Below are 21,020 nucleotides of genomic sequence, written 5' to 3'. Positions count from 1 at the left end.
CTTTAAAAAGGTAAATGTATGATATGCAAATTATATTTCAATAAAGCTATTTTATTTAAGTAAAGGAAGAAAATCAAGGGGACATGGGGAGGGAGAAATCTAGGCAGCAGGATCCCCAGAGAATGTTTTGAAAGAAAGGAAACAAGAAAGCAGTTTTACTAAGAACTGCCTTTTTAGGCATAATTATCTTTTTAAATTTTTTTATTTAAAAAATGATGGCTAGCTGAGGAGAAAATTAAAAGACATAGACTATAAATACAGCCTGAGGGGGTTTTCTCACCAAGGGAAGTCAGAATAAGAGGTTTTTACATCTCTCTTTTTGGTGGAATTAAATAGTGCTTAAATAGGTTTTATAGGTACAAGATCATTTGTAGGAGCCTTTCCTTAAAGGGCAGAGGGATGAATCAGATGACCTTTCATGGTCTTTGCTCTTTCTCTCGCCCTCAGAACACTCAAACACTCAGCGTTGGATATACCACATGGCCTCCAGGCACGTAGTCTCGGAGAAATAAAAGAGGAGACACTTCTGTGCCTTGAAAAGTTTTATTTGGTTTCTATATTCAGTCATAAACACACAGTTCTCTTGAGACTGTCAAAGTCTCCTCCTCTAAACACTTAACTTTTTATTTAAAAAAAGCACACACACACACAAACACAACTTCAAGCTGCACTTCTAACCTATTATTTCAGTTGTTTGTGTAAAGAAAGTAAATTCAGGTTATGTATAGCTACCTCTATACATGTTATTAATATGAATACATAGAATGTACCTGGCCTGGTAAATAGTTTTAAACCTCTATAAGCCTTTGAACTCAGTTTTATTTTAAAAATAAAATATCATCCTCACTCTAGTTTCCCAGGATGAAACCCTGTCTTCTCAGCCCTCCCATAGCCTCCCCATACTCCTTGCTTTAGGAAAAAACAAGTACCTGCTTTTGGTCCACTCAGCATAATCTTCCTCACTCTCTGCCTGGGACCCAGATTCCCATGAAATAAAATAACGTGAGGGACACGATTAAAGCAAGGAAATCTCTTCTTGGCCCTGTCACCAGATTCAGGGTCCGACCCTTTCTAGTCTTTATTCTCTGATCAGGTTGGATAGTGCTTCATTTTATGGCAAAGTTTATGTCAGCATCGATGCTCTCGGTTTCACCATCCCACCTTTGACAACATCCATTCATTGAGTAAACACAGAAATGGAAACCTTTCTATTTTGGGTGAGTAACTTAAGACTTAAGTCTCCATTTCCAATATGCTCAAATGTCTTAACCCAACAGCATGCTTACTGAGTAATGGGTTGTGGTCTTAGGACCAGATGTCACTAAAACTTGATTATTTGTTGAGAGCATTGACGACAGAGAGTTCCTTGCCAAGACATGAAGCAGTTCCCCTCCTCAGTAGGGGGTCCTGCTCCCGCCCCGCTAAGCTAGGGCATGGTCAAACTGCCCTTTCTCCAGGCCTTCAAGTCCATCAGCCCAGGTCGAGGTTGGCATGCTCCGATATGGGTCCAGAAGAATCCGGAAGCACCTGACGATGAGGACGCCCAAGAAAATAAACAGCAAAATCACAAAAGCAAACGTGGTTTTTTGCTCCAGAGACATGCTAGAATCTGACAACGAGTTCCCGAAGGGCACTGGGGGCGAAGGGACGGGCTGTCCTCCATCCATCGTCCAGGGAAGCCAGAGCGCAGGATCGCCCAGTGTCCTCTCCTTCCATTGTCAGTCTGCTGAGATCATGGTGCTTGCACCTTGGAGAGGCTGAGTTCTCTGCAGGAAGAAAGAAAGAGGGGGGAAAGGAAATAGCTAACAAAGAGCAACTTTATTTCTAGACTCACAATCATGTTCTTCAGAGAGAAGAAGGAATCTCTAAATGTTTTCACTGGAGATCCCTAATTCTCTATAATTATACAGAGGAATATTTTACTCTTGAATGAAATTACCACGTTGTCCCCAGAGGAGCCACCTGGGGCCAGGAGGGATGGGCAGGGAAGGTAACCAGAGCACAGAAAAGGAGAAATGTGGACCTCAAGGTGTGCTTGCCAACTTGACATCCAAACCCAGCCTCCATGCCAAGTCTCATCTAGATTCTCTCCAATAATATTATTCTTACATCCTCCCTATAATGATACCATTGATTGAACACCATGCATTAGCCACCCTACTATAAGCACCATGAAAGCAGAGACCTCTATAGCCTCAGTGCAAGGAAACTGAGCCTAGAAAAGGGGTTTGCCCTGGCCAGTGTGGCTCAGCAGTTAGAGCATTGGCCTATGCACCAAAGGGTCGCAGGTTTGATTCCCAGTCAAGGGGATGCAGCTTGGTTGCAAGTTTGATCCCTGGCTCCAGTTGAGGTATGTGTGGGAGATAAACAATTAATGTCTCTCTCATATCAATGTGTGTGTTGTTGTTTCTCTCTCTCTCTCCTCCCTTCCTTCCTTCTACTCTCTCTAAAAATTAATGTAAAAAATATCCTCAGATGAGGGTTGACAAAAGAAAAGAAAGGAAAAGGAAAGGAAAAGAAAGGAAAATGAAAGGAAAGGAAAGGAAAGGAAAGGAAAGGAAAGGAAAGGAAAGGAAAGGAAAGGAAAGGAAAGGAAAGGAAAGGAAAGGAAAGGGGCTCAATGTAGAAACTCTCTCAGGGAGCATCAGGTCCTGGGCTCTAGCCTCTGGCCTCAACTTTATTACTAAACTAGAGGCCCAGTGCACGAATTCATGTACCAGGGGGGTCCCTCAGCCTGGCCTGCAGGATGGGGCCGAAACCTGCTCTCCAACAACCCCTGAGGGGTCCCGGATTGCAAGAGGGTATATGATCCCATTGGTGCATGATCAGGGCCAGGGAGGGACACAGGAGGCTGGCCAGCCAGGAAAGGACTGCAGGAGGGCTCCAGGGCGTGTCTGGCCCATCTCGCTCAGTCCTGATCGGCCGGACCCCAGCAGCAAGCTAACCTACCTGTCGGAGTGTCTGCCCCCTGGTGGTCAGTGCACATCATAGTGAGCGGTTGAGTGGTTTGAGCATATCATTAGCATATTACGCTTTTAGTATATAGGATAAGTGTGGGACCTTGGAGAGGTCAATAAACTGTAAAGATGGAAGAAGTGCCTGTGTATCTCCTATTGCTATAATGAGGATGAATGCCTTTGAAAAGTACACAGAGAAGAACAACGAAGTGTTGCTTCACTTAGGACATGACTAAGAGCTGCGGTGCTTCCTCACTTTCTCTTGCCTGAGCCAAGAGAGAAAGGAGGCATCTCAGACTTCCTGCTTTTCTCTGCAGAAAGCCCAGGCCAGGTTCAATACCCAACCCTGGGAAGCACTCAGAGAACTGAGCTAGGAAAAAGGAGTTGATTGACTGCATTCTTGTTAAAGCTTACAGTGGCTTCCTACTGTTTAAGGCAATCTGGTGGAGAGAAAAAGTAGGACATTTTACTGGTGGGAAAAAATTAAGGATTATGGGTATTACTGTTTGTCTTTCAAGACAAATTGAAGTGTACACAAAGACCACTAAAAGCTCCAGATATTGAACTCAATCTATTTAACTCAAACTGTGTAAAGAAGAGCATCTATATTACACATTGCTATATAGAAAAATCATATGATGCATTTATTAATAAATCTGTCTATTGGAAAAATTACATAGAAGAGTAGTCAGGTATGAAAATTAACATGGATTCAAAAAATCATGCTCAATGAAAATAAGCAACCAAATAAAACTAGAAATTATGACCTAAGGCATTAATGCTGTATTTCTTCAGCTAACTTATAATCATCACACTGAAGTATGGCTGTAGTTATCACAGCAGTTTGCATGAACGTTGACACTTCACAGTTAATAAAATCACAGTTTTAAAAACCAGCTTATAAAGGGAATGACAAGCAGTAAGTGGGAGGAAGGAGTTACCAGTTTGGAGGAAAAGAATATTTTGCAGTTCCATGACTGAATTTTTTAAAAAATTCAGACTGAAATAGTTGCAATGGATTCATTTATGCTTCATTTTTATTTTGAAGTAAGACTGGGATAAAATTTGACTGTATTTTTTAAAAGATAAGCTCCTTAGGACTATAGAGGACATTCATGGGTTGGGCTTGGTTTGGGTTTGCTTGGGTGCTAACCGCTAGGTAACTGGGGCTGTGGGAAGCGGGCAGGACATGTGGCCAGAGTTTCCAATGCAGCTCCCCTTACTGCTCTGACTGGGGCCGCCTGGACCCTCCAAAGTGCCCAGGCTGGGCTTACTCATCCCCAGTGCAAAAGTCTCCCAAGCCTGGGTCAGAAGAAAGCCATGTAGTGGCAGAAGAGTAGATGTCCTTGCCAGGTTCCCTCTTGCCTTTTCCTGTCCTTCTGAGGGTCCCCACACTTCCACCCCTGCCCTCCTGCCCACATACTAGGTCCCAGTCTAGGTCCATTTCCCCAAATGAGGGCAGAGTCCTTCTTTGTCTATTCCCAATACAGGTTTGCATTTTCAGAAAATCCCTTATGAAAACATGGCATAAACCAAAAAGGAAATATAGAAAAAGTTAAGATCATTAACTGTACATCAGGGGTAGGGAACCGTTTTTCTGCCAAGGGCGGTCTGGATATTTATAACATCATTCACAAGTCATACAAAATTATCAACTTGAAAATTAACCTGCTGTATTTGGTCAACATTTCATTAACTCACCCCTAATGCCTTGGCAAGGCCAGACCAAATGATTCCATGGGCCTTACGGGCTGGACGTTCCCCACCCCTGGATAAATGTACAATATAGATTCCTAGATTTGTGGAATTCAAAGTAAAGAATGGGGTATAGGGCCTTTTGAGCCTGTGATAATTACTCCCTATCCATGGGCTGGCTGACCAGGATAGCAATACCTTGTTCAGCCCTCGCTTCCCACCCTGCACCTCCGCCTGATAAGAGCCATGTTGACACCCAGGTGCAGTTTTCCCCAGCGTTGTCCTGAGCACAAGGCAAATGTCAAATTCTTTTCTCCTATCGCAACATCTCATACTTCCTAGGCTTTCCCCACAACTCAGGTTTTAGAGCTGATACACTATTCATTTGGGGTCTTCAGTGATGGACAACCATCCCAGGAAGCCCCAGCAAATAACCTCATCATCTGATTCCGATTAGAATGATTTAAAAATCAGTTTTAATTTGCAGTTTTACCACCTATTCTGATGAAAAGGCTGATGCGAGGATATGCTTAACCCTCTTCGCAGCCAGATTATGTGTTTTGACGATTCTATAGTTCTTTATACATTGCAAGCCTCTTCCCTCCCAGAAAACTGTGGTGCCCAAGTCCCTATTAAAATTACTTCATTTGGTCAAACCACTAAAGGATATTAAATTGTAATAGTCCAAGGAAAGTGACACATTAGTACCGTAGGCATTTGTCTATGAAAACTGTTCCTACTTGAAGGATGGGGAAACGTGGTTGATAAAAGGGGATTGAAGGGAGATCTGGCTGGGAGTGAGGCTGCTGGAGAGGACCAGGGGGAGCAGGTGATCCAGCAGGAGAGCCCTGGGGAGTGGAGATGATGGGCACAGATGAGAAAATAGGAAATGGTTTAAAGGGATTTGGGGACACAGAGATCTGGAAAGAAATGCCAGCTATTTCATAGTTTTGCCCAGCTCTGATTGAGATCCTTGGAAGAGCCTGCTTTTCTTTTAAAATCCCACAATCAGCTAATCAATAATTTATAAATTTGGAAAGTTCAACAGCATGTTTTAAGTTAAAGGAAACATCATCAGATATAATAAGATGCACAAAAAGAACTACATGTAACCACAGTACAAAAATATTAAAAGAAACACACACGTGCATTTAAAAAATGTCCATCCTAGACTAAAATGTCCCTTTCGGTACAAACGGTTCTTAGGAAATGTTCACAATTGCTTTTAGCGGAATAATGAAATCTTTTTTTAGATAAATAGTGAAATCTGGGCAAGTAAATTACTGCCGGAGATTCTGACACAACCCTCCTGCATTAATAATAACAAAGGCAGTTATTTTCAGGATAAGAAGGAGCAGTTACTTGCAGCAGCACTTCAATCCTGACTGCCTTCCGCCTCCTGCAGTACCTCCGTGTCTTTCCTTTGCTAATCCATTTGTGTGTGCTCGGAAAATAAAGTCTAATTTTAATACCGGACCAAGGAAACCTTAATTAAAACATGCCATTAAAAAAAAAAATCCTATAATATATCTCTTTTCTCAAGTCAGGCTCCCTGGACCCTGATATTCACAAAGTGTAAAAATACCTTGAATTACTTACAAAGACCCATGTGAGCAGTCCACTTAGCCACAGCCGTTCTCACTATTAGCCACGCGCTTCAGGGTAATTTGCAAAGAGGCTCTCTCTCCTTCCCATCCTTCCTCCATCCCACATCAGGATTCATCTTTCTGTGCTCAGATCTTACCTCTCCTCCCGTCAGAAAACCTCTGTCCTCCAATGGCTAAGACCCTAGCCCTCCCATTAACCCCCTTTTGGACCTGATACCGCTGTTTTCCGGATCACAAATCAGGTCATATCCTGACAATAGAATTGTTCTAAGATATTAATATATTTTCACAATAAAAAAAAAAAAAGGAGCCAACATCAAATCACATTTGGCTCTGAGTGAAATGACCATCGTATTGATAAGAACAAACCGACATGTAATCGAATCTGCAGACACCTGGGGAGAAAGCCTCACGAAGCCTGCTCTGCAGCTTCACCCAGCACCTGCTGCTGCTGGAGCACCTCCAGCTTCCCACCTATGAGCTTCCAGTCGTGCTGCTCTCCTCACCCTACTCCCACCTGTGGGCCTCTCCTTTTCCCCCAGGGGCCGCATCGAACACCACCTCCCCAGTGGGACCTACATCTGCCCCTTCACCAAAGGGAACGGTGCTTTTGCTCTGCCTCCAGGAGCACTTCACCTGCGTCTCTGCTGCAGCACCTCTTACAGGACATCTCCATGGGTTTCATCTCCTTCCCCTTCGTCAACAACAGGCTCCTTGGGGAATTCTTGCTGTTCTGGGATCTTTGCCTCTTTCAATAGAGACTGACTCAAACCTCTAGCCCCTTACAGTCCGGGGAACTGGATTCAAACTTCAGGGTCTGGCTGACACAGACAGGGGGTAAAAATAAGATGTCAGACCACTGTGTTTGAAATAGAGGTTGTTTCCAAGAATCACAGGTAGTCTGAGTCACAATGGCCCTTTAATAGCCACAGATCTCGTGATTTGAAAAGCAGTTATTCAGCCCTTTAAATCTTCCTTGATCTCAATGCTGATTGGTGGGATCCAGAATATAAAAATCAAGTGGAGATAAGCAGGTTCCCTCTATGAAAGCGGTTAGACCTTTCTACCCTGATCTGCTTCTCTGGTCTGGAAGGGCAGCCATTTAAAATATCCTGAGTGCAAATGTCTTGCATGGAAACTATAAATGTCAACATGTACCTTCTCAAGCTTGGGACCTTCCTTTGGCCATTTCATTTCACCAGCATCTCATGAAACAATGTCACAGTAAGGAAACATTTGATCTGAAGAAAATATATCCTTAAAGCAATGACATGTTTCTTTTCATTTTTGAAGTGACAGTAGTAGGATCGTTAAGTGCATTTGGCAAACACGCTGGCATTTCATTCCGCCGTCTCACTTTTGTGGTCATCGGCCGAGTGCCCGCCCTCCTGCGGTCGTTTGCAATAACAGTGGCTGCAGATGCAGCGCATGTGCAGACCCGCCTGGCATAGTAAGTGGTCAGTAAACCAGCAAAGACGAATGAGTGTATTCTCTTTAGGCCATTTTTGTGCAAAACAAGATTTATTTCTGACTTCTGTTATGCAAGTAAGCACACAAAGCAAGAGAGATTCTAAGTAAATTGCCCCAAATAAAAAGAAACATCCGTTACCAAGAGAGCAGCATCCCCTAAGGATGCTGCATCGCAAGTTTCTCTCTGGTACGTTGGAGCGAATAGAAAGTCGTCATCTCTCGCCCGCTACTGGCATGCAGGGTGCAGTTAAGATACGCTGTCTGTATTTAAGTACTCCTCAACCACATAATTGCTGTTCCTGCTTTTTTAAAACTTCTAGGCCAGAAACCTAGTTATGTGACTTGACACGTTTTCAAAAGTAGGTGTAAAAACAGTCCGTCCATTGAGCAAGAACACTCGCACGCTTGTCCAGTTTACTTCCACATGTGTCAGACAGGATGCTTTGTCCTGCAAAGACACCCTGTGTGCCCTATGTATATTTACCCAGCAGACTAGTGAGCCCAGTCTTGGGCTGCCACGGGAAGGGAACTGACTAGGTGAGCAGGACTGAATCTGCAACAACTGGCAGACAGCCTTACTCAAAGTGCGGCATTATTCTGCCACAGTTCTGAAGCTCACTGTTGAAATGTTAACGTGGCTTTCAGTGATTAAAATAATACATGCCCTGAGACTGATGCTCAATAGAATTATTCTCTACTTTCGGAGCTAAAAGAAGCCTCGGCTGCATGGCCGTTTACATAACTGGCGCCTCAGGAAGTCCACCCCCTCCACTCCCCACCCTCCCACAAGACATGTGAACATCCTAGTCAATGCTATTGTACCTCTTTCCCCACAAAATCCACCTCATCATCTAAGCAACCAAATCACTTATAAGCAAATGAATCTGGCAGATATCTATGACTCTTGCAGAAATTCTGTGTGTGAGCCCTGTGAACAGTAACTTGCATTCCAGGAGATACACTCAAAGCTGCAAAATGTTTCCTATAAATTCAAGCAATGTGTGGCCCTCTTGGTGACCAGCCAAGAACTTCCGGGAAAGATTTCCTGGCTCTTTCCAGGTACTTCGTGCATTTTAACCACCCCCTTTTTCGACTCATAAATACATGGCAACTTCCATATTCCTCTTTTTCCAAATACAGCTCCCCTGTTCCAATACAATAGCCCTGGTGCTTTCGAATCCACAGGATGGCTAAGAGTAAATATTATTTTACACACTCAGATAATAGAACCAAAGCTACTAGGAAGCCCATAAACGCTGATTTTAAAGACATGTGAATGTGGTCAGCTACAAATGTCAACAGGCAGTTTCGGAACTGTTGCCAGCCCCCACTGCTGCATGGGGAGGTCTGTTCCCTCTGGCCAGCCGGGCCGTCTGTCTCTGCAAAGTCAGCCTGCAGACAGGTCGGCTTGGGTTCGGGAGTGGACCCTGCCGGTCCCGGACTTGTCAGCTCTGAGTCAGCAGGAGATTTTTCTCTTCAGCCTGAGCCCTAACCTCAGCTTTACTTCTTCCCTAGCTTCCTCTTCTTCCTAACATCTGCTTGAAGAGTCTTAAAGGGACAGAAGGGCAAGGCTGCAGCCTAGCTGAGAACATCAGGAAAATACCACCCAGTCTCAGTCAGTAACTGGGGGTCGCAAAAGGCACCCTTAGCAAGCTGGGACTTTTAACTTCAGGCAACAAACATTACTATGCTGCCCCGTTTTCCTTACGTTTCCTAGTGAGAAGGAGTGCCTGCTGATACGCAAAGGGCTAAGGCTGCACACTGCTCATCACCCGGGGACACCAGGGACAGTCAGCACTGTCGTTACGAGTTGTTGAGTTGCGATCCTTTGTAAACAAATTAAAACATCCCCATTGCATTTTGGAAGGCAGGATATTTGAGGTAAAAGGGGAAAAAAATACTGTCATGGCCAAATAGCTTTCAAGAATAAAATTTACTGCAGCTTACCCGAGAAATAAGTCTGTTTTACTGCTCCTTTATCCAGTGTCAGTAGCATTATAAACTTAAGCATGCTTTAAAAAGAAAGGCATCATGACATTTCACCGCCTCCCCCACATTAACTTCACCTAGCAGCTGTTTAATTACACTTTATCCGACAGCGAGCTCTGAATTCAGAACTGAGATCCAAAGGGCATCTATGCAATTATTGCTCATGCACAAATTGTAAAGTTAGAGAGAAACGTATAACTAGCCTGTCACAGACACAGTTTCGGTCAGGTACCTGAGTCTGGCTGAACAAACACTTGATCCATTTCCTGGTGGAACAGTTACAGGTAGTTACAAGCTTCTTTAGTTTCCATTCTCCCGACCAGGCTGTGTTAAAGCAGGAGACGGTGGGAGCCGCAGGCAGCTGGTGGCACACCCCAGATCTAAAGCTGTTGTTTCAGGCTTAGAAACTTCCCATTAAAAGCCTCGAGTTAAAGGAGCATCGTCTTTCTGGGTGAGGCATCATTAGCGGCCAACACGGCTGCTTCTCTGAGGCGAGCCATGATTTCAGTTCTGCCTCAGCAACTCCTCCGAGGATTCTGCTTCAGTGAGTAGAGGCAGTATCCTAGCAGTATGTCTGAAATCATCCCCAAGAAAGCATTAACATTCAAAAGGAGTACGAGGGCGGAGGGGGAGCATCACAGGGCATTCCCATACCTTTTCAAAATCAAAGCCATAAATCTACCAGGGTTCTGCTCTTCCCTATTGATTGTGGACACTGCCCCTCTTTGGGGATGTCAGTGAGCACCTTGCAGCCACCAGCCTCCATATTGATTATGGCTTATGACCTTCAGGCCAACTTAATGAATGGGAAGACTTCTAGGGAAGGGCATCAACTTAGCATTTGGGAGTTGAAGAAAAAAAAGTCTTTTCCTAAAGAAAATGAAACTGACCTTTCAGAAAAGCAGCAATTATGGGAAGCAACAAGAACAATTAAAAAAGAACAAAATCATATCTTCACCACCTGTTTGTAAATTTGCCAGGCTGTAGGTTGCCTGTCCAGTGTCTCCTTGGTTCAACCTGCATAATTGTGACCTTGGAGGTTCCCCACCCCACACAGGCCATCTGAGACCACTTGATGAATAAAGATAGACCTTGGTTGAGAGAAAGTTGTTCCAATTCTGCAGATAGTAGTTACATGGTGCAATACTTAAACTATTTTCCTTGGGTAGAGTGCCTAAGTAAATTTAGAAAATATTTTAGGATAAAATTTATCTTTTTATAAAAAGTGCTCCTCTGGGAAGAATTCAGCATAATCCTTAAGTTGGAACATCCTTGTTTTGTGGCAACTCACCACTTTCTTTGTTGAGGTGGAAGTGTAGTTAGAGACAACACCACCCACCACTGATGGGGTACATGATACTTAAAGCTAACTCCGACTCTGGGCTCTGCTGTCTCTTCAGCTGGTATGAGACGAAGGCCATTGCCCAGCAGCGTTAGGAGACTGGAACACAGCTCATTTTCTAAGAGGGAAAAACCCCTGTGCTGGCAACAGAAAACAATCTTAGACAGGCCTCAGACCCAAGAAAATTCAAATACTGAATGTTAGGCTTTAAAGTCAGAATCTAATACCTAATATTAGACTCTTACCTCAGAGGACATGAAGGTCTTTTCCCCATTTATGTTTTCTGGATTTTTTAAAAATATGTATTTTTGTTGACTTCAGAGAGGAAGGGAGAGGGAGAGAGAGATAGAAACATCAATGATGAGAGAGAATCATTGATCGGTTGCCTCCTGCACGCCCCACACTGGGGATTGAGCCTTAACACATTAAGCACCCAGCCTGTTTTGTCTTCCAGACAGAAAGTATAGCGTCAGTCACCGGTGACTGACATGGGGCTTAACGTGTTAACTTGGGCGTGTGCTCTGACTGGAAAGCAAACTGTGACCTCCTGGTTCATAGGTCAATGCTCAACCACTGAGCCACACCCACCAGGCTGTTTTCTGGATTTTTAACTGAGTTTCCTTTCCAATTTGTTTTGCTTACTGTATTTTCACACACACACACACACACACACACACACACACACACACACACAATACAATGGGACAAATAAAATCCGACAGAGCAGTATCATTTAATACTAACTGGCATCCTCTGTGCTTCTCCGCAGACGGTGCTGGTAGGTGGAAGACCCTGTCTCGGTAATGCCTACAAAGTGAGGTTCAGGGAACACTCTGACCCCACTCTCCCTTATATACTTATCACTCCATGTGGCCAGAAAGCACTCTAGTTAGGAACAACTGACCCTGCCCAGGAGGCCTCCTCTGATACTGTTTTGGCCTGTAGACTCAGAGAGGTGGAAGGGAACATGAGCGGGCAGTGGCTGTCCTCTAGCTACTCCGCAGGCTGAAGCCATCCCAGAGAGATGAGCGCCTGGCCTATTTTTAAACTCTCCAGAGAAGTAGGCTCCACCACCCCCTCTGACAACTTCTGTTTAAACTAACTCCTCCATTGCTTACTTAGTCTAAATAAACCTATTTTCCTTTCATTCTACCCTGGCTGCAAAACCCCCACAGTCATTAACTGACACAAAACCTTGTTAGAATGCTCTTCCCCAAAGGAAACTGAACCAAACAAACCAAAAAGCCTCAGGCAAAGATCTGCTGATACCAAGATCTGCAGCTGAGTTTGGATATTTCTTTTATAAGATAATTATAATTGGATTATTGCAGTTACATTATGTGAATCATCATGAATTCTGAAACAATGAGTAAGGGTTTAGGAAAAGTCTAGTTCTTTGACTATTTCATAGTAGGTCCTATTTCTTTAGTCTTTAATCATCTTTAAAGCTCTTTTGTGAATTCTTCCTTAAATTTTTGCCTTCTGGCCCAGGTTTTAAATGGAGAGCCTAGACTGCTGCACAGAGCTGTATACAGCTCAGACTAAGGTGGGATTGTGATGAAATGGGATGGTCCCACAGGTTATACCTGCTATGCTTCTCTTATCCATTCTGATCTCTCATTATTCCTGTGTGTTAATTCAGTCTTTCTTTCTAACCACACAACATCAGGACTTCAGCTAGTTAGAAGTCTATTTTAAGAACTTTCCCTACATTCTAATTTCAAGTCTCACCTGTCATGTACTTTAGGTTACAGTTCTTTCCTAAATGTCCTACGCTGCACTTTTCCATGAAGAAATAGACAATGAATATGAAAAAGGCTTCATGAGTCACCAAGATTTATGCCATTACAGGCAGTGTTATTATTATCATCATTGTCTTTCTTTCTGACTCTGCCTAATTCTCAAAATAAAATTGAATCCATTCTTGGTATAATCTTCAATATGTAATTATGATTTCATTTTCATCATTACATTCTTTATAAAAATCTTTTCTTCCTTTGTGTAGATTTTTTCTTTCTCATATTCAAGAAACATTAGGTTCATTAATTTAAGTATCAGTTATGTTCTGTGTTAGGTATTGCAAAGGATAATTGTTCAGGTTGTGCAATTCTAGAAGGCTCCCTGGTAAGGGCCCAGCAGCACTCAACTTCCAGCAATGGTTGCTAAGCTTCTTGACTAACCCACCCACACTATTTTCCACTTCCTTACCCCCCTTTACTGCTCACCAGCAGACAGCTGAATTGTGTCCTCAACTCTCAAGGTCATCTGTGGCTTCCAGTTGTCTCAAGCTAAAAAGGAAAAAACCCGTCAGCGTTTATCTTCCTTGCTCCTCGTGGAAACATTGGACATGGCTGACCACTCTTTTCAAGGAATGTCCAGTGAAAGAATACACTGGGTGATGCCTATCTGCATATAAGTGGTTTGGTTGATCCTCCCCTCTTTCCTCTGAGGATTACTGTGGTAGTCTTGATTATATTAATAATGTTTTCTGCATAACTTTAATAAATTGACACATTAATTAAAGTAGCATTCCTATATGTTAAAAAAAAGAAGAAGAAGAAAAAGAAGAATACACTGGGTAAGGTGAAATGGCAGGACCTTTGGGTCCCCTTGTGCCTTCTCCCTTCATAGTCTCTCGTTTGCCTTCCAAGGTGAAAGCCAAGTGTAATTCATGTAACTAGCAGTCAATGTGAAGTTGAGGGTAGGATATCCCTTAGTGACTCCACCTCTTTTAATTCATAAAAAAGAAGCGGAAGTCAGTGTATGTGTAATATTTTTATTTTTCTGTCTTCTAAGTTGTTTAAAAAATATCATGTAATATACAGGGGTTTTTTCCCATCAAGATTAGTTCAGTTTCCAATATCCCTTTGACTTGCCAGGTCTAAGTATGAGCATATTTATCCGCTTAGCTATCTTCACAGGCCAGTGGACCTGTGGGGGGAAACGGCAGGCCACAGTGGGGATGGTTTAATAATAGTCACACCAAGCCTATAAATTAGAATCTATATTCAAACATTATTAAAACCAAGCCGCCGTTTAAAGTCCAACTGCAAATTGGAAGCCTCCTGGTTTGGTCTTTTCTGGAATATACTTCTGTGATATGTTGAATGCTCAACTAGTAGCTGATGAATCTGGACAGAGAAGTATGTGAAATGAAAATGAGGAGAAAACAATGGTGCACTCAGTGGAAATATATTTGAAAAAAAGAAAACACTGATAGAATGTAATACTCGTGAGGATTACAAATTGCCCTACAAATGAACGAGTTTGTTCATTCCTTCCTTCTTAAGTCAAACATCAGAAAGCCTACAGGGAGGAAGGGCATCGTGCTCAGGAGGAAGCCAATGTCCACTCCTAAGAAGGAGCAACTTCACAAAATGTCCCACAGTCGTTCTATTTAGAAACAGTGTCTGCAAAATTTTAGTTGTTAATTCTAATTGTAGTTTGAAAGGATAAGAGCATCACTATGAATTATTCACTGTTCCAAGGAAATTCATACTGAAGTTAACAGCCTAGTGGGGAAATTTATTCTTTTTAAATGACTGGTACAGTAACAACAATTTTTTAAAATGACTTTGAAATACTTAATGCCTTTAAAATGTCATGGAAAGTGCCAATTAAGGTTTTATACAAATCCCTCCAAATTTTTATGCTGTCATTTTGGCATCATTCTTTCTGTTTAATGGCTGCATTTTAGAAGAGAAACTATACTGTGTGGACAGTTAGAGGATTAAGCAGCTTACAATATTAAGATGATTTAGAAAATGAAATAGCATGTACCTGAGAATTATAGCTGACAAAATTCTGGATCTAAAAATCTTGCCACAAAAAAAAAATCAATTTGAAAACAACCAGAGGAGAAAACTAATCATATGGAGCTGTTAAGAAAATACTTGTTTAAAAAATTATGGAAAACCAATCTTCATTTATGATATTTAAACTTATGGAGATGGTGGAAAAGAGGCTGAGGAAATGGTCATAAACAGAAGTTATGATATATGGTCAGTGAATGGATATTCCAGCTGCCTCAATGCTACATCTTATGAATAATGCCATCAAGTTGCTGCTTTAAAAAAATTTTAATTTATATATATTTCAATATTTCAATGAGATCAACCAAAAGTTCTAGTCATATAGCATATGATTTTTAAAAGGCAGATTTAAAGGTACATCTTTCTCTTCCAATTCTGTGTTCAAAACTGAAAGGGGCGGCCTCCCATCTACAATTCTGCCTGTAAATAATATATATTTTATATTTATATATAGTAAAATCATCTGTATTTCTGTCATATGTAATATTAAATTACCTCAGGAGCTTGTTAAAGATGCATATTTGAGAGTCCCAGACCCAGCTTACTTATTTCAGTAAGGCCAAGAATCTATATTTTGAATAAAAATCTATATGATTAATAATGTAGGGTATATGAAGTCTACACTTTGAAATGATTTAGGTATTTTAACTCTGTGAAGAAAGAGCTTGCCTCACAGCATGGCTCAGTGGTTGAGTGTCAACCTATGAACCAAGAGGTCCTGGTTCAATTCCCGGTCAGGGCACATGCCTGGGTTGTGGGCTAGATGCCCAGTGTGGGGCCTGTGAAGATAGCTAAGCGGCAGCTGATCAATGAGTCTCTCTCATCAATGATGTTTCTATCTCATTGACCTTCCTCTCTGAAATTAATAAAAATATTTTTAAAAAGAGCCTTAAGCTTAAAATTTGGGGTACCAGAGACCTCTTTGAAAAACTGATGAAATCTATCGACCTATCATTAGAAATTGCATATACCCTGCTTTGAGAACATCTGCCTGCAATTCCCACTTAAAATTCATGCATCTTCTCTTCTTCCCTGCCTTCCTTCCTCCCCTTCTGACCTCCCATTAAAGTGGTAGTAAACAAGGACCAAAATAAAAGCCCAGGGTGGTAAGGACAATAGAGAACAAGAGGCAGAGAGAAACTGGGTCTATCCCTGGGGGAGGAAGGTGGATAGAGGCGTGCTAATGGCGATGCAGAGATTAGAAAACATGCAGAGGGGGGTGACAGCTACAAAGGGGGTGACTGTCTGCCAGGGAAGACTAAGGTCAGGATAAGAAGTGGGAAGAAGTGGAAGGCCTGGGGACAAATGAGCCACCCTACTGCCTTCCAAGGTTGTACAACTAACCAGTAGGCCAGGAATCTGATGTAACTATTAGCAGGGGTGGTTGGTGGTGAAGATTGAGCTAAATTACCACTTCTGAGAGCAGGGAGAGAAGAGAGAATGTCAGCACTGATGAAATGGACAAGAGATGGGGTCAATTTGTTAATAAGAAAATAACAAGAGAACTAAAAAGAGCAACTGTTAAAACTTTATTCTCCCTGGGGTTAGACCGGAGAGATGAGGGCAGTGCACAGAGCTGCCACTTTTCATTAAAGTCCCTTCCAAGCAATTTGATTGTTTAACCATGTGCATAATGCTTAACTATGTGAAATTTCACTTTGTAAAAATTGTCAGTGTAGTAAAAGCAACCAATTAAAAAATAAAGAAGATTGCAGTACATTGAGCTCCATAAAGACAGCGCCGGGGCAAGTGCGAGCTGGCTGGGCACTGGGTGACTGTGTGCTCGCTGAGGGAAAGTAATTAAACATGGGCTAAGGAGACCCTAAGATGCCGAGAGGCAAAATGTCATTGTATGCCTTCTTTGTGCAAACTTGCCGGGAGGAACAGAAGAAGAAGCACCCAGATGCTTCAGTCAACTTCTCAGAGTTTTCTAAGAAGTGCTCAGAGAGGTGGAGACCATGTCTGCTAAGGAGAAAGGAAAATTTGAAGACATGGCGAAGGCGGACAGGCTTGTTATGAGAGAGAAATGAAAACTTATATTCCTCCTAAAGGGGAAACAAAAAAGAAATTCAAGGATCCCAAAGCACCCAAGAGGCCTCCTTCGGCCTTTTTCTTGTTTTGTTCTGAGTATCTCCCCAAAATCAAAGGAGAGCATCCTGGCCTATCCATTGGTGACATTGCAAAGAAGCTGGGAGAGATGTGGAACAACACTGCTGCAGATGACAAGCAGCCTCACGAAAAGAAGGCTGCTAAGCTGAAGGAGAAACATGAAAAGGACATTGCTGCAGACCGAGCTAAAGGAAAGCCTGCTGCTGCCAAAAAGGGAGTTGTCAAGACTGAAAAAAGCAAGAAAAAGAAGGAAGAGGAAGAAGATGAGGAAGATGATGAGGAGGAAGAGAAGGAAGATAAAGAAGATGATGATGATGATGATGAATAATTTGGTTCTAGTGCAGTTTTTTTTTCTTGTCTATAAAGCATTTAACCCCCCCCTGTACACAACTCACTCCTTTTAAATAAAAAAAAAATGAAATGTAAGGCTTGTAAGATATGTTTTAAACTGTACAATGTCTTTTTTTGTACAGTTAACACACTACCGAATGTGTCTTTAGCTAAGTCCTGTCCTGGGGGTATTTTCAATAGCCACTAACCTTGCCTGGTACAGTATGGGGGTTGTAAACTGGCATGGAAATTTAAAGCAGGTTCTTGGTGCACAGCACAATTAGTTCTATATGGGGATGGTAGTTTTTTCATCTTCAGTTGTCTCTGATGCAGTTATACGAAATAATTGTTGTTCTGTTAACTGAATATCACTCTGTAATTGCAAAAAAAGTTGCAGCTGTTTTGTTGACATCCTGAATGCTTCTAAGTAAATATAATTTTTTTATTAGTAAAAACAAATTAAATAAAGAAAAACCTTGCTTGAAATCCAGGCAAAGAGTCTCTTCTGATGACATCCTAGATACCCGCAGGAAATGCCTGGTTAATTCTTTGAGAATAGGAGCGTCCTCAAATACCCAGAATCCCCTCTCAAGGGCTGTGGTCTATTTTACATGTAAGTAAAGCTAATCCTTCTCTGGACTCCTCAAATATCTTATGCACACTTAAAATATGATTTCTTATCACTGCATACAGTGCAATAAAATCTAAACTATTGCCCTAGTTTTCCCACATTATGCAGACATCATCTGTTGTTATATGTGTTTTATATTTACTCATTTTTTTAATCCTCACCCGAAGATACGCTTATTGATTTTTTAGAGAGAGAGAAACATCGATGTGAGAAACATCAGTCAGTTGCTTCCTGTATGCACCCTGACATGGGATTGAACCCATGACCTAGGTATCTAACCCATAATGTTTTGGTGTATGGGACGATGCTCCAACCAACTGAGCCACACAGGTCAGGGTATTTATTCATTTTTATAGCCAACTTCTATTTAATTATTTATTTATGTGTATGTACTTATACCCCATTAAATTTTAGAAATGTTTGAAGGAAGTTATGAACTAGCGGGAACAGAATATCACTTCTATTATGTATTCTATGAACTTTCCCCTTGCTGATAGATAAAAGGCTGGATGTACTTGTTTTCAGTATTTGAAGAATAAACTCTTTTTAGAATGGTGGTTTAGCTAAAGCAGTAGATACCTTATTTAATATAAAAAAAATACCTATGTCTCTTATAAACTTTATTTTGCAGCAATTATACATAAACAAACATCATAACATATACCCAAATATATTCAATGTACATTATTAACACCAAGGTGAAAATGCTGCATGGTAAATTAGTAGGCACTGAATACAATTCAGGAAAATTTTTCAAAGAGCTTGTGAAAAAGGCAACTCTTCATTTAAAATGCTCAAGAATAGTCCCTAGCCGGTTTGGCTCAGTGGATAGGGCATAGGCCTGTGGACCAAAGGGTCCCGGGTTCGATTCCAGTCAAGGATTCATATCTTAGTTACAGGCTCCTCCCCAGCCCGAGTGGGGCCGCGTGCAGGAGGCAACCAATTGGTGTGTTTCTCTCACATTGATGTTTCTCTCTGTCTTTCCCTCTCTCTTCCACTCTCCCTAAAAATCAATGGAAATATATTCTTAGGTAAGGATTAACAAAAATAAAATAAAATAAAATAAAAAGTAAAATAAAATGCTCAAGAATAGCATCTTTAAAATAACCCAAGCCAGAGCAGGTATTTACTAAGTCTCACTTCCATTTGCTTTCATCTTGAGCAGAATGCCCTTCAGCATTACTTTCAGAAAGGCTCCTTGCCTTTGTTCTCAGCATTTTTCTTAATTCAAAAGTAGATGTGAGATCAATTGAGAAAAATGAACAGTTAGTGTTGCCAACAGCCCTGCAATTGGTGTTGCATGTCATGAATATGGTGAGGGGCTTGGGTCAAATGCCAATACGATATTCAGTGGACTATGGACTACTAATGTGGAAGCTATAAAAAGCTGTGTTTGCAAATGGAAAAACAATGAAGAAAAATCTCTGTATGTCCTCTGTACATGCCCACTTTCCTAGGCCAAGTCAGAATGGCTGAATGGTCCATTCATCATTAACAGTCACCCCTTCCCTGGGCTTGCCTTCGAGAATTAGCCTCTGTGATCTGAGATGAGCTCTTGCTAGCTCCTGAGGCTCTGTCTTGATTTTCCTCTAAGGATGGAGTCCATCCCTCGCCTGTCTACCTGATTGCATCTTTTTTTCAAAACCTTTTTCATTCTATAGTCCCATCACTTCAAAACCACAACTTTTCCTAAGCCATTTGTTTATGTAAAATAATAAATTACCACCTTTCTCCCTTCAAAGGCTACATAGCTCAGAAAACTAAACATGAGAAAAAACAATGAAACTTATTTTTGCAACTCCAATCAACAGCCATTCTTTGTGTCTAATATCTAACACCACAACAGTAAAATGATGATGATGATGATGATGATGATGATGACGACGATGACGATAATTAGGATAAAAATACAATCACAATAACAAAACTCAGCAACCTGGTATGTTTGGTCTCTTAGACTTTGAACTCTTAAATGGCATGAATAGGACCCTTTTACATGCTTTTAATACAGTGAAAGTGTGCATGTGTTTGTGTGTGTGTGTGTGTGTGTGTTTGATTTTATTCTGAGTTTCTAGTGGGCTGTAAAATACTTGAGAATAAAGGAAGCTGGGTCTCCTATTCATTTATTTTTTCACTTGACTGGCTATGATATTAGCATATGTATGTAACAAATTTATCTAAAGACTTCACTCTCTGTTACAAATCATCCTAAATAAACATTGAAGTCGTATTTTTTCTAGTTGTTTTCTCTTGCAACATCATTGTCATACTTTGCCTGTCATATTAAAATAAGTATAACCAGACATCACCATTAATTATTAGCTTCCAACCAGTATCTTCATTCGTATCAGTCAAGGTAGGCTAGATAATGTTGTGATTTTGAAATTATTTCAGTGGCAGAAAATAACATAAATGTATTTCTTGGTACAGATTTATTGAGGATCATTTGGAAATTCTGCTCCAATGTCTTCATTATACTCATTCTAAGACCCAGACAGAGAGGCCAGTCTCTACCAGATATTGAGGTAAAGGAAAAAGAGAGCATGGAAGAGCATATGCTAGCTCTTAAACTCTACCAAATGGCTTTAAACCGCATTGGACAAAGCAAATCTCATGGCCACATCTGAATTTAATAGGTTGAGAAGTATAATCCTTCCTAAAAAGGAACACGGGGTAATGTCAAACAATGACAAAGTCTACCACTACATTTAACTAGAGTTCTACCCTTTACATAGTGAATCCCTTTAGATTGTGCCCCCCAATAACCTTTCTTTGGCATACATGGTCCCCCATCTCAGCATCCTTGAGCTTCATTCTACACTGATGTTGCCTCCCATCCAGCCCTTGCTCCAGTTCCACCTGATCTTGGTCTGATCTCCTGCTTAAACCTTGTTGCCTCCGTTTGGCTTCCAGTATCAACTTAGATTTTGATGCCTGGGTTCATTTGGTTACTTTAACTTCTGATCTCTTGGGTCCTCTTTTGGATTATGTCTTGTCTCCTTTCTAGCTCAGTACAATAAGACATTCTATTTAGCATGTTGCCCTTTGGACACAGCCCCAGACTCTGCATCTTTCATA

General features: G+C 41.5%; 1 protein-coding gene and 1 pseudogene across 1 annotated transcript; one reads left to right on the top strand and one right to left on the bottom strand.

Annotated features, from left to right (window-relative positions):
- Positions 1-529: 529 nt before the first annotated feature.
- CTXN3 (cortexin 3) lies at positions 530-10,373 on the bottom strand. The gene is made up of 2 exons (XM_036310933.1): positions 9,951-10,373; positions 530-1,766 (listed from the first exon to the last, which is right to left on the bottom strand). Exon 2 carries the CDS (start codon positions 1,665-1,667, stop codon positions 1,422-1,424), a length of 246 nt encoding a protein of 81 aa, XP_036166826.1. The 5' UTR covers positions 1,668-1,766; positions 9,951-10,373; the 3' UTR covers positions 530-1,421.
- A 6,305-nt stretch (positions 10,374-16,678) lies between these two features.
- LOC118656621 lies at positions 16,679-17,309 on the top strand (annotated as a pseudogene).
- The last annotated feature ends 3,711 nt before the right edge of the window (positions 17,310-21,020 follow it).

This window comes from Myotis myotis, unplaced genomic scaffold (genome assembly GCF_014108235.1).
Source record: "Myotis myotis isolate mMyoMyo1 unplaced genomic scaffold, mMyoMyo1.p scaffold_m19_p_5, whole genome shotgun sequence".
Classification (NCBI taxonomy): Eukaryota; Metazoa; Chordata; class Mammalia; order Chiroptera; family Vespertilionidae; genus Myotis; species Myotis myotis.
The sequence above is the reverse complement of the archived record's forward strand: the minus strand, read 5'-3'. Positions and strand labels throughout refer to the sequence as shown.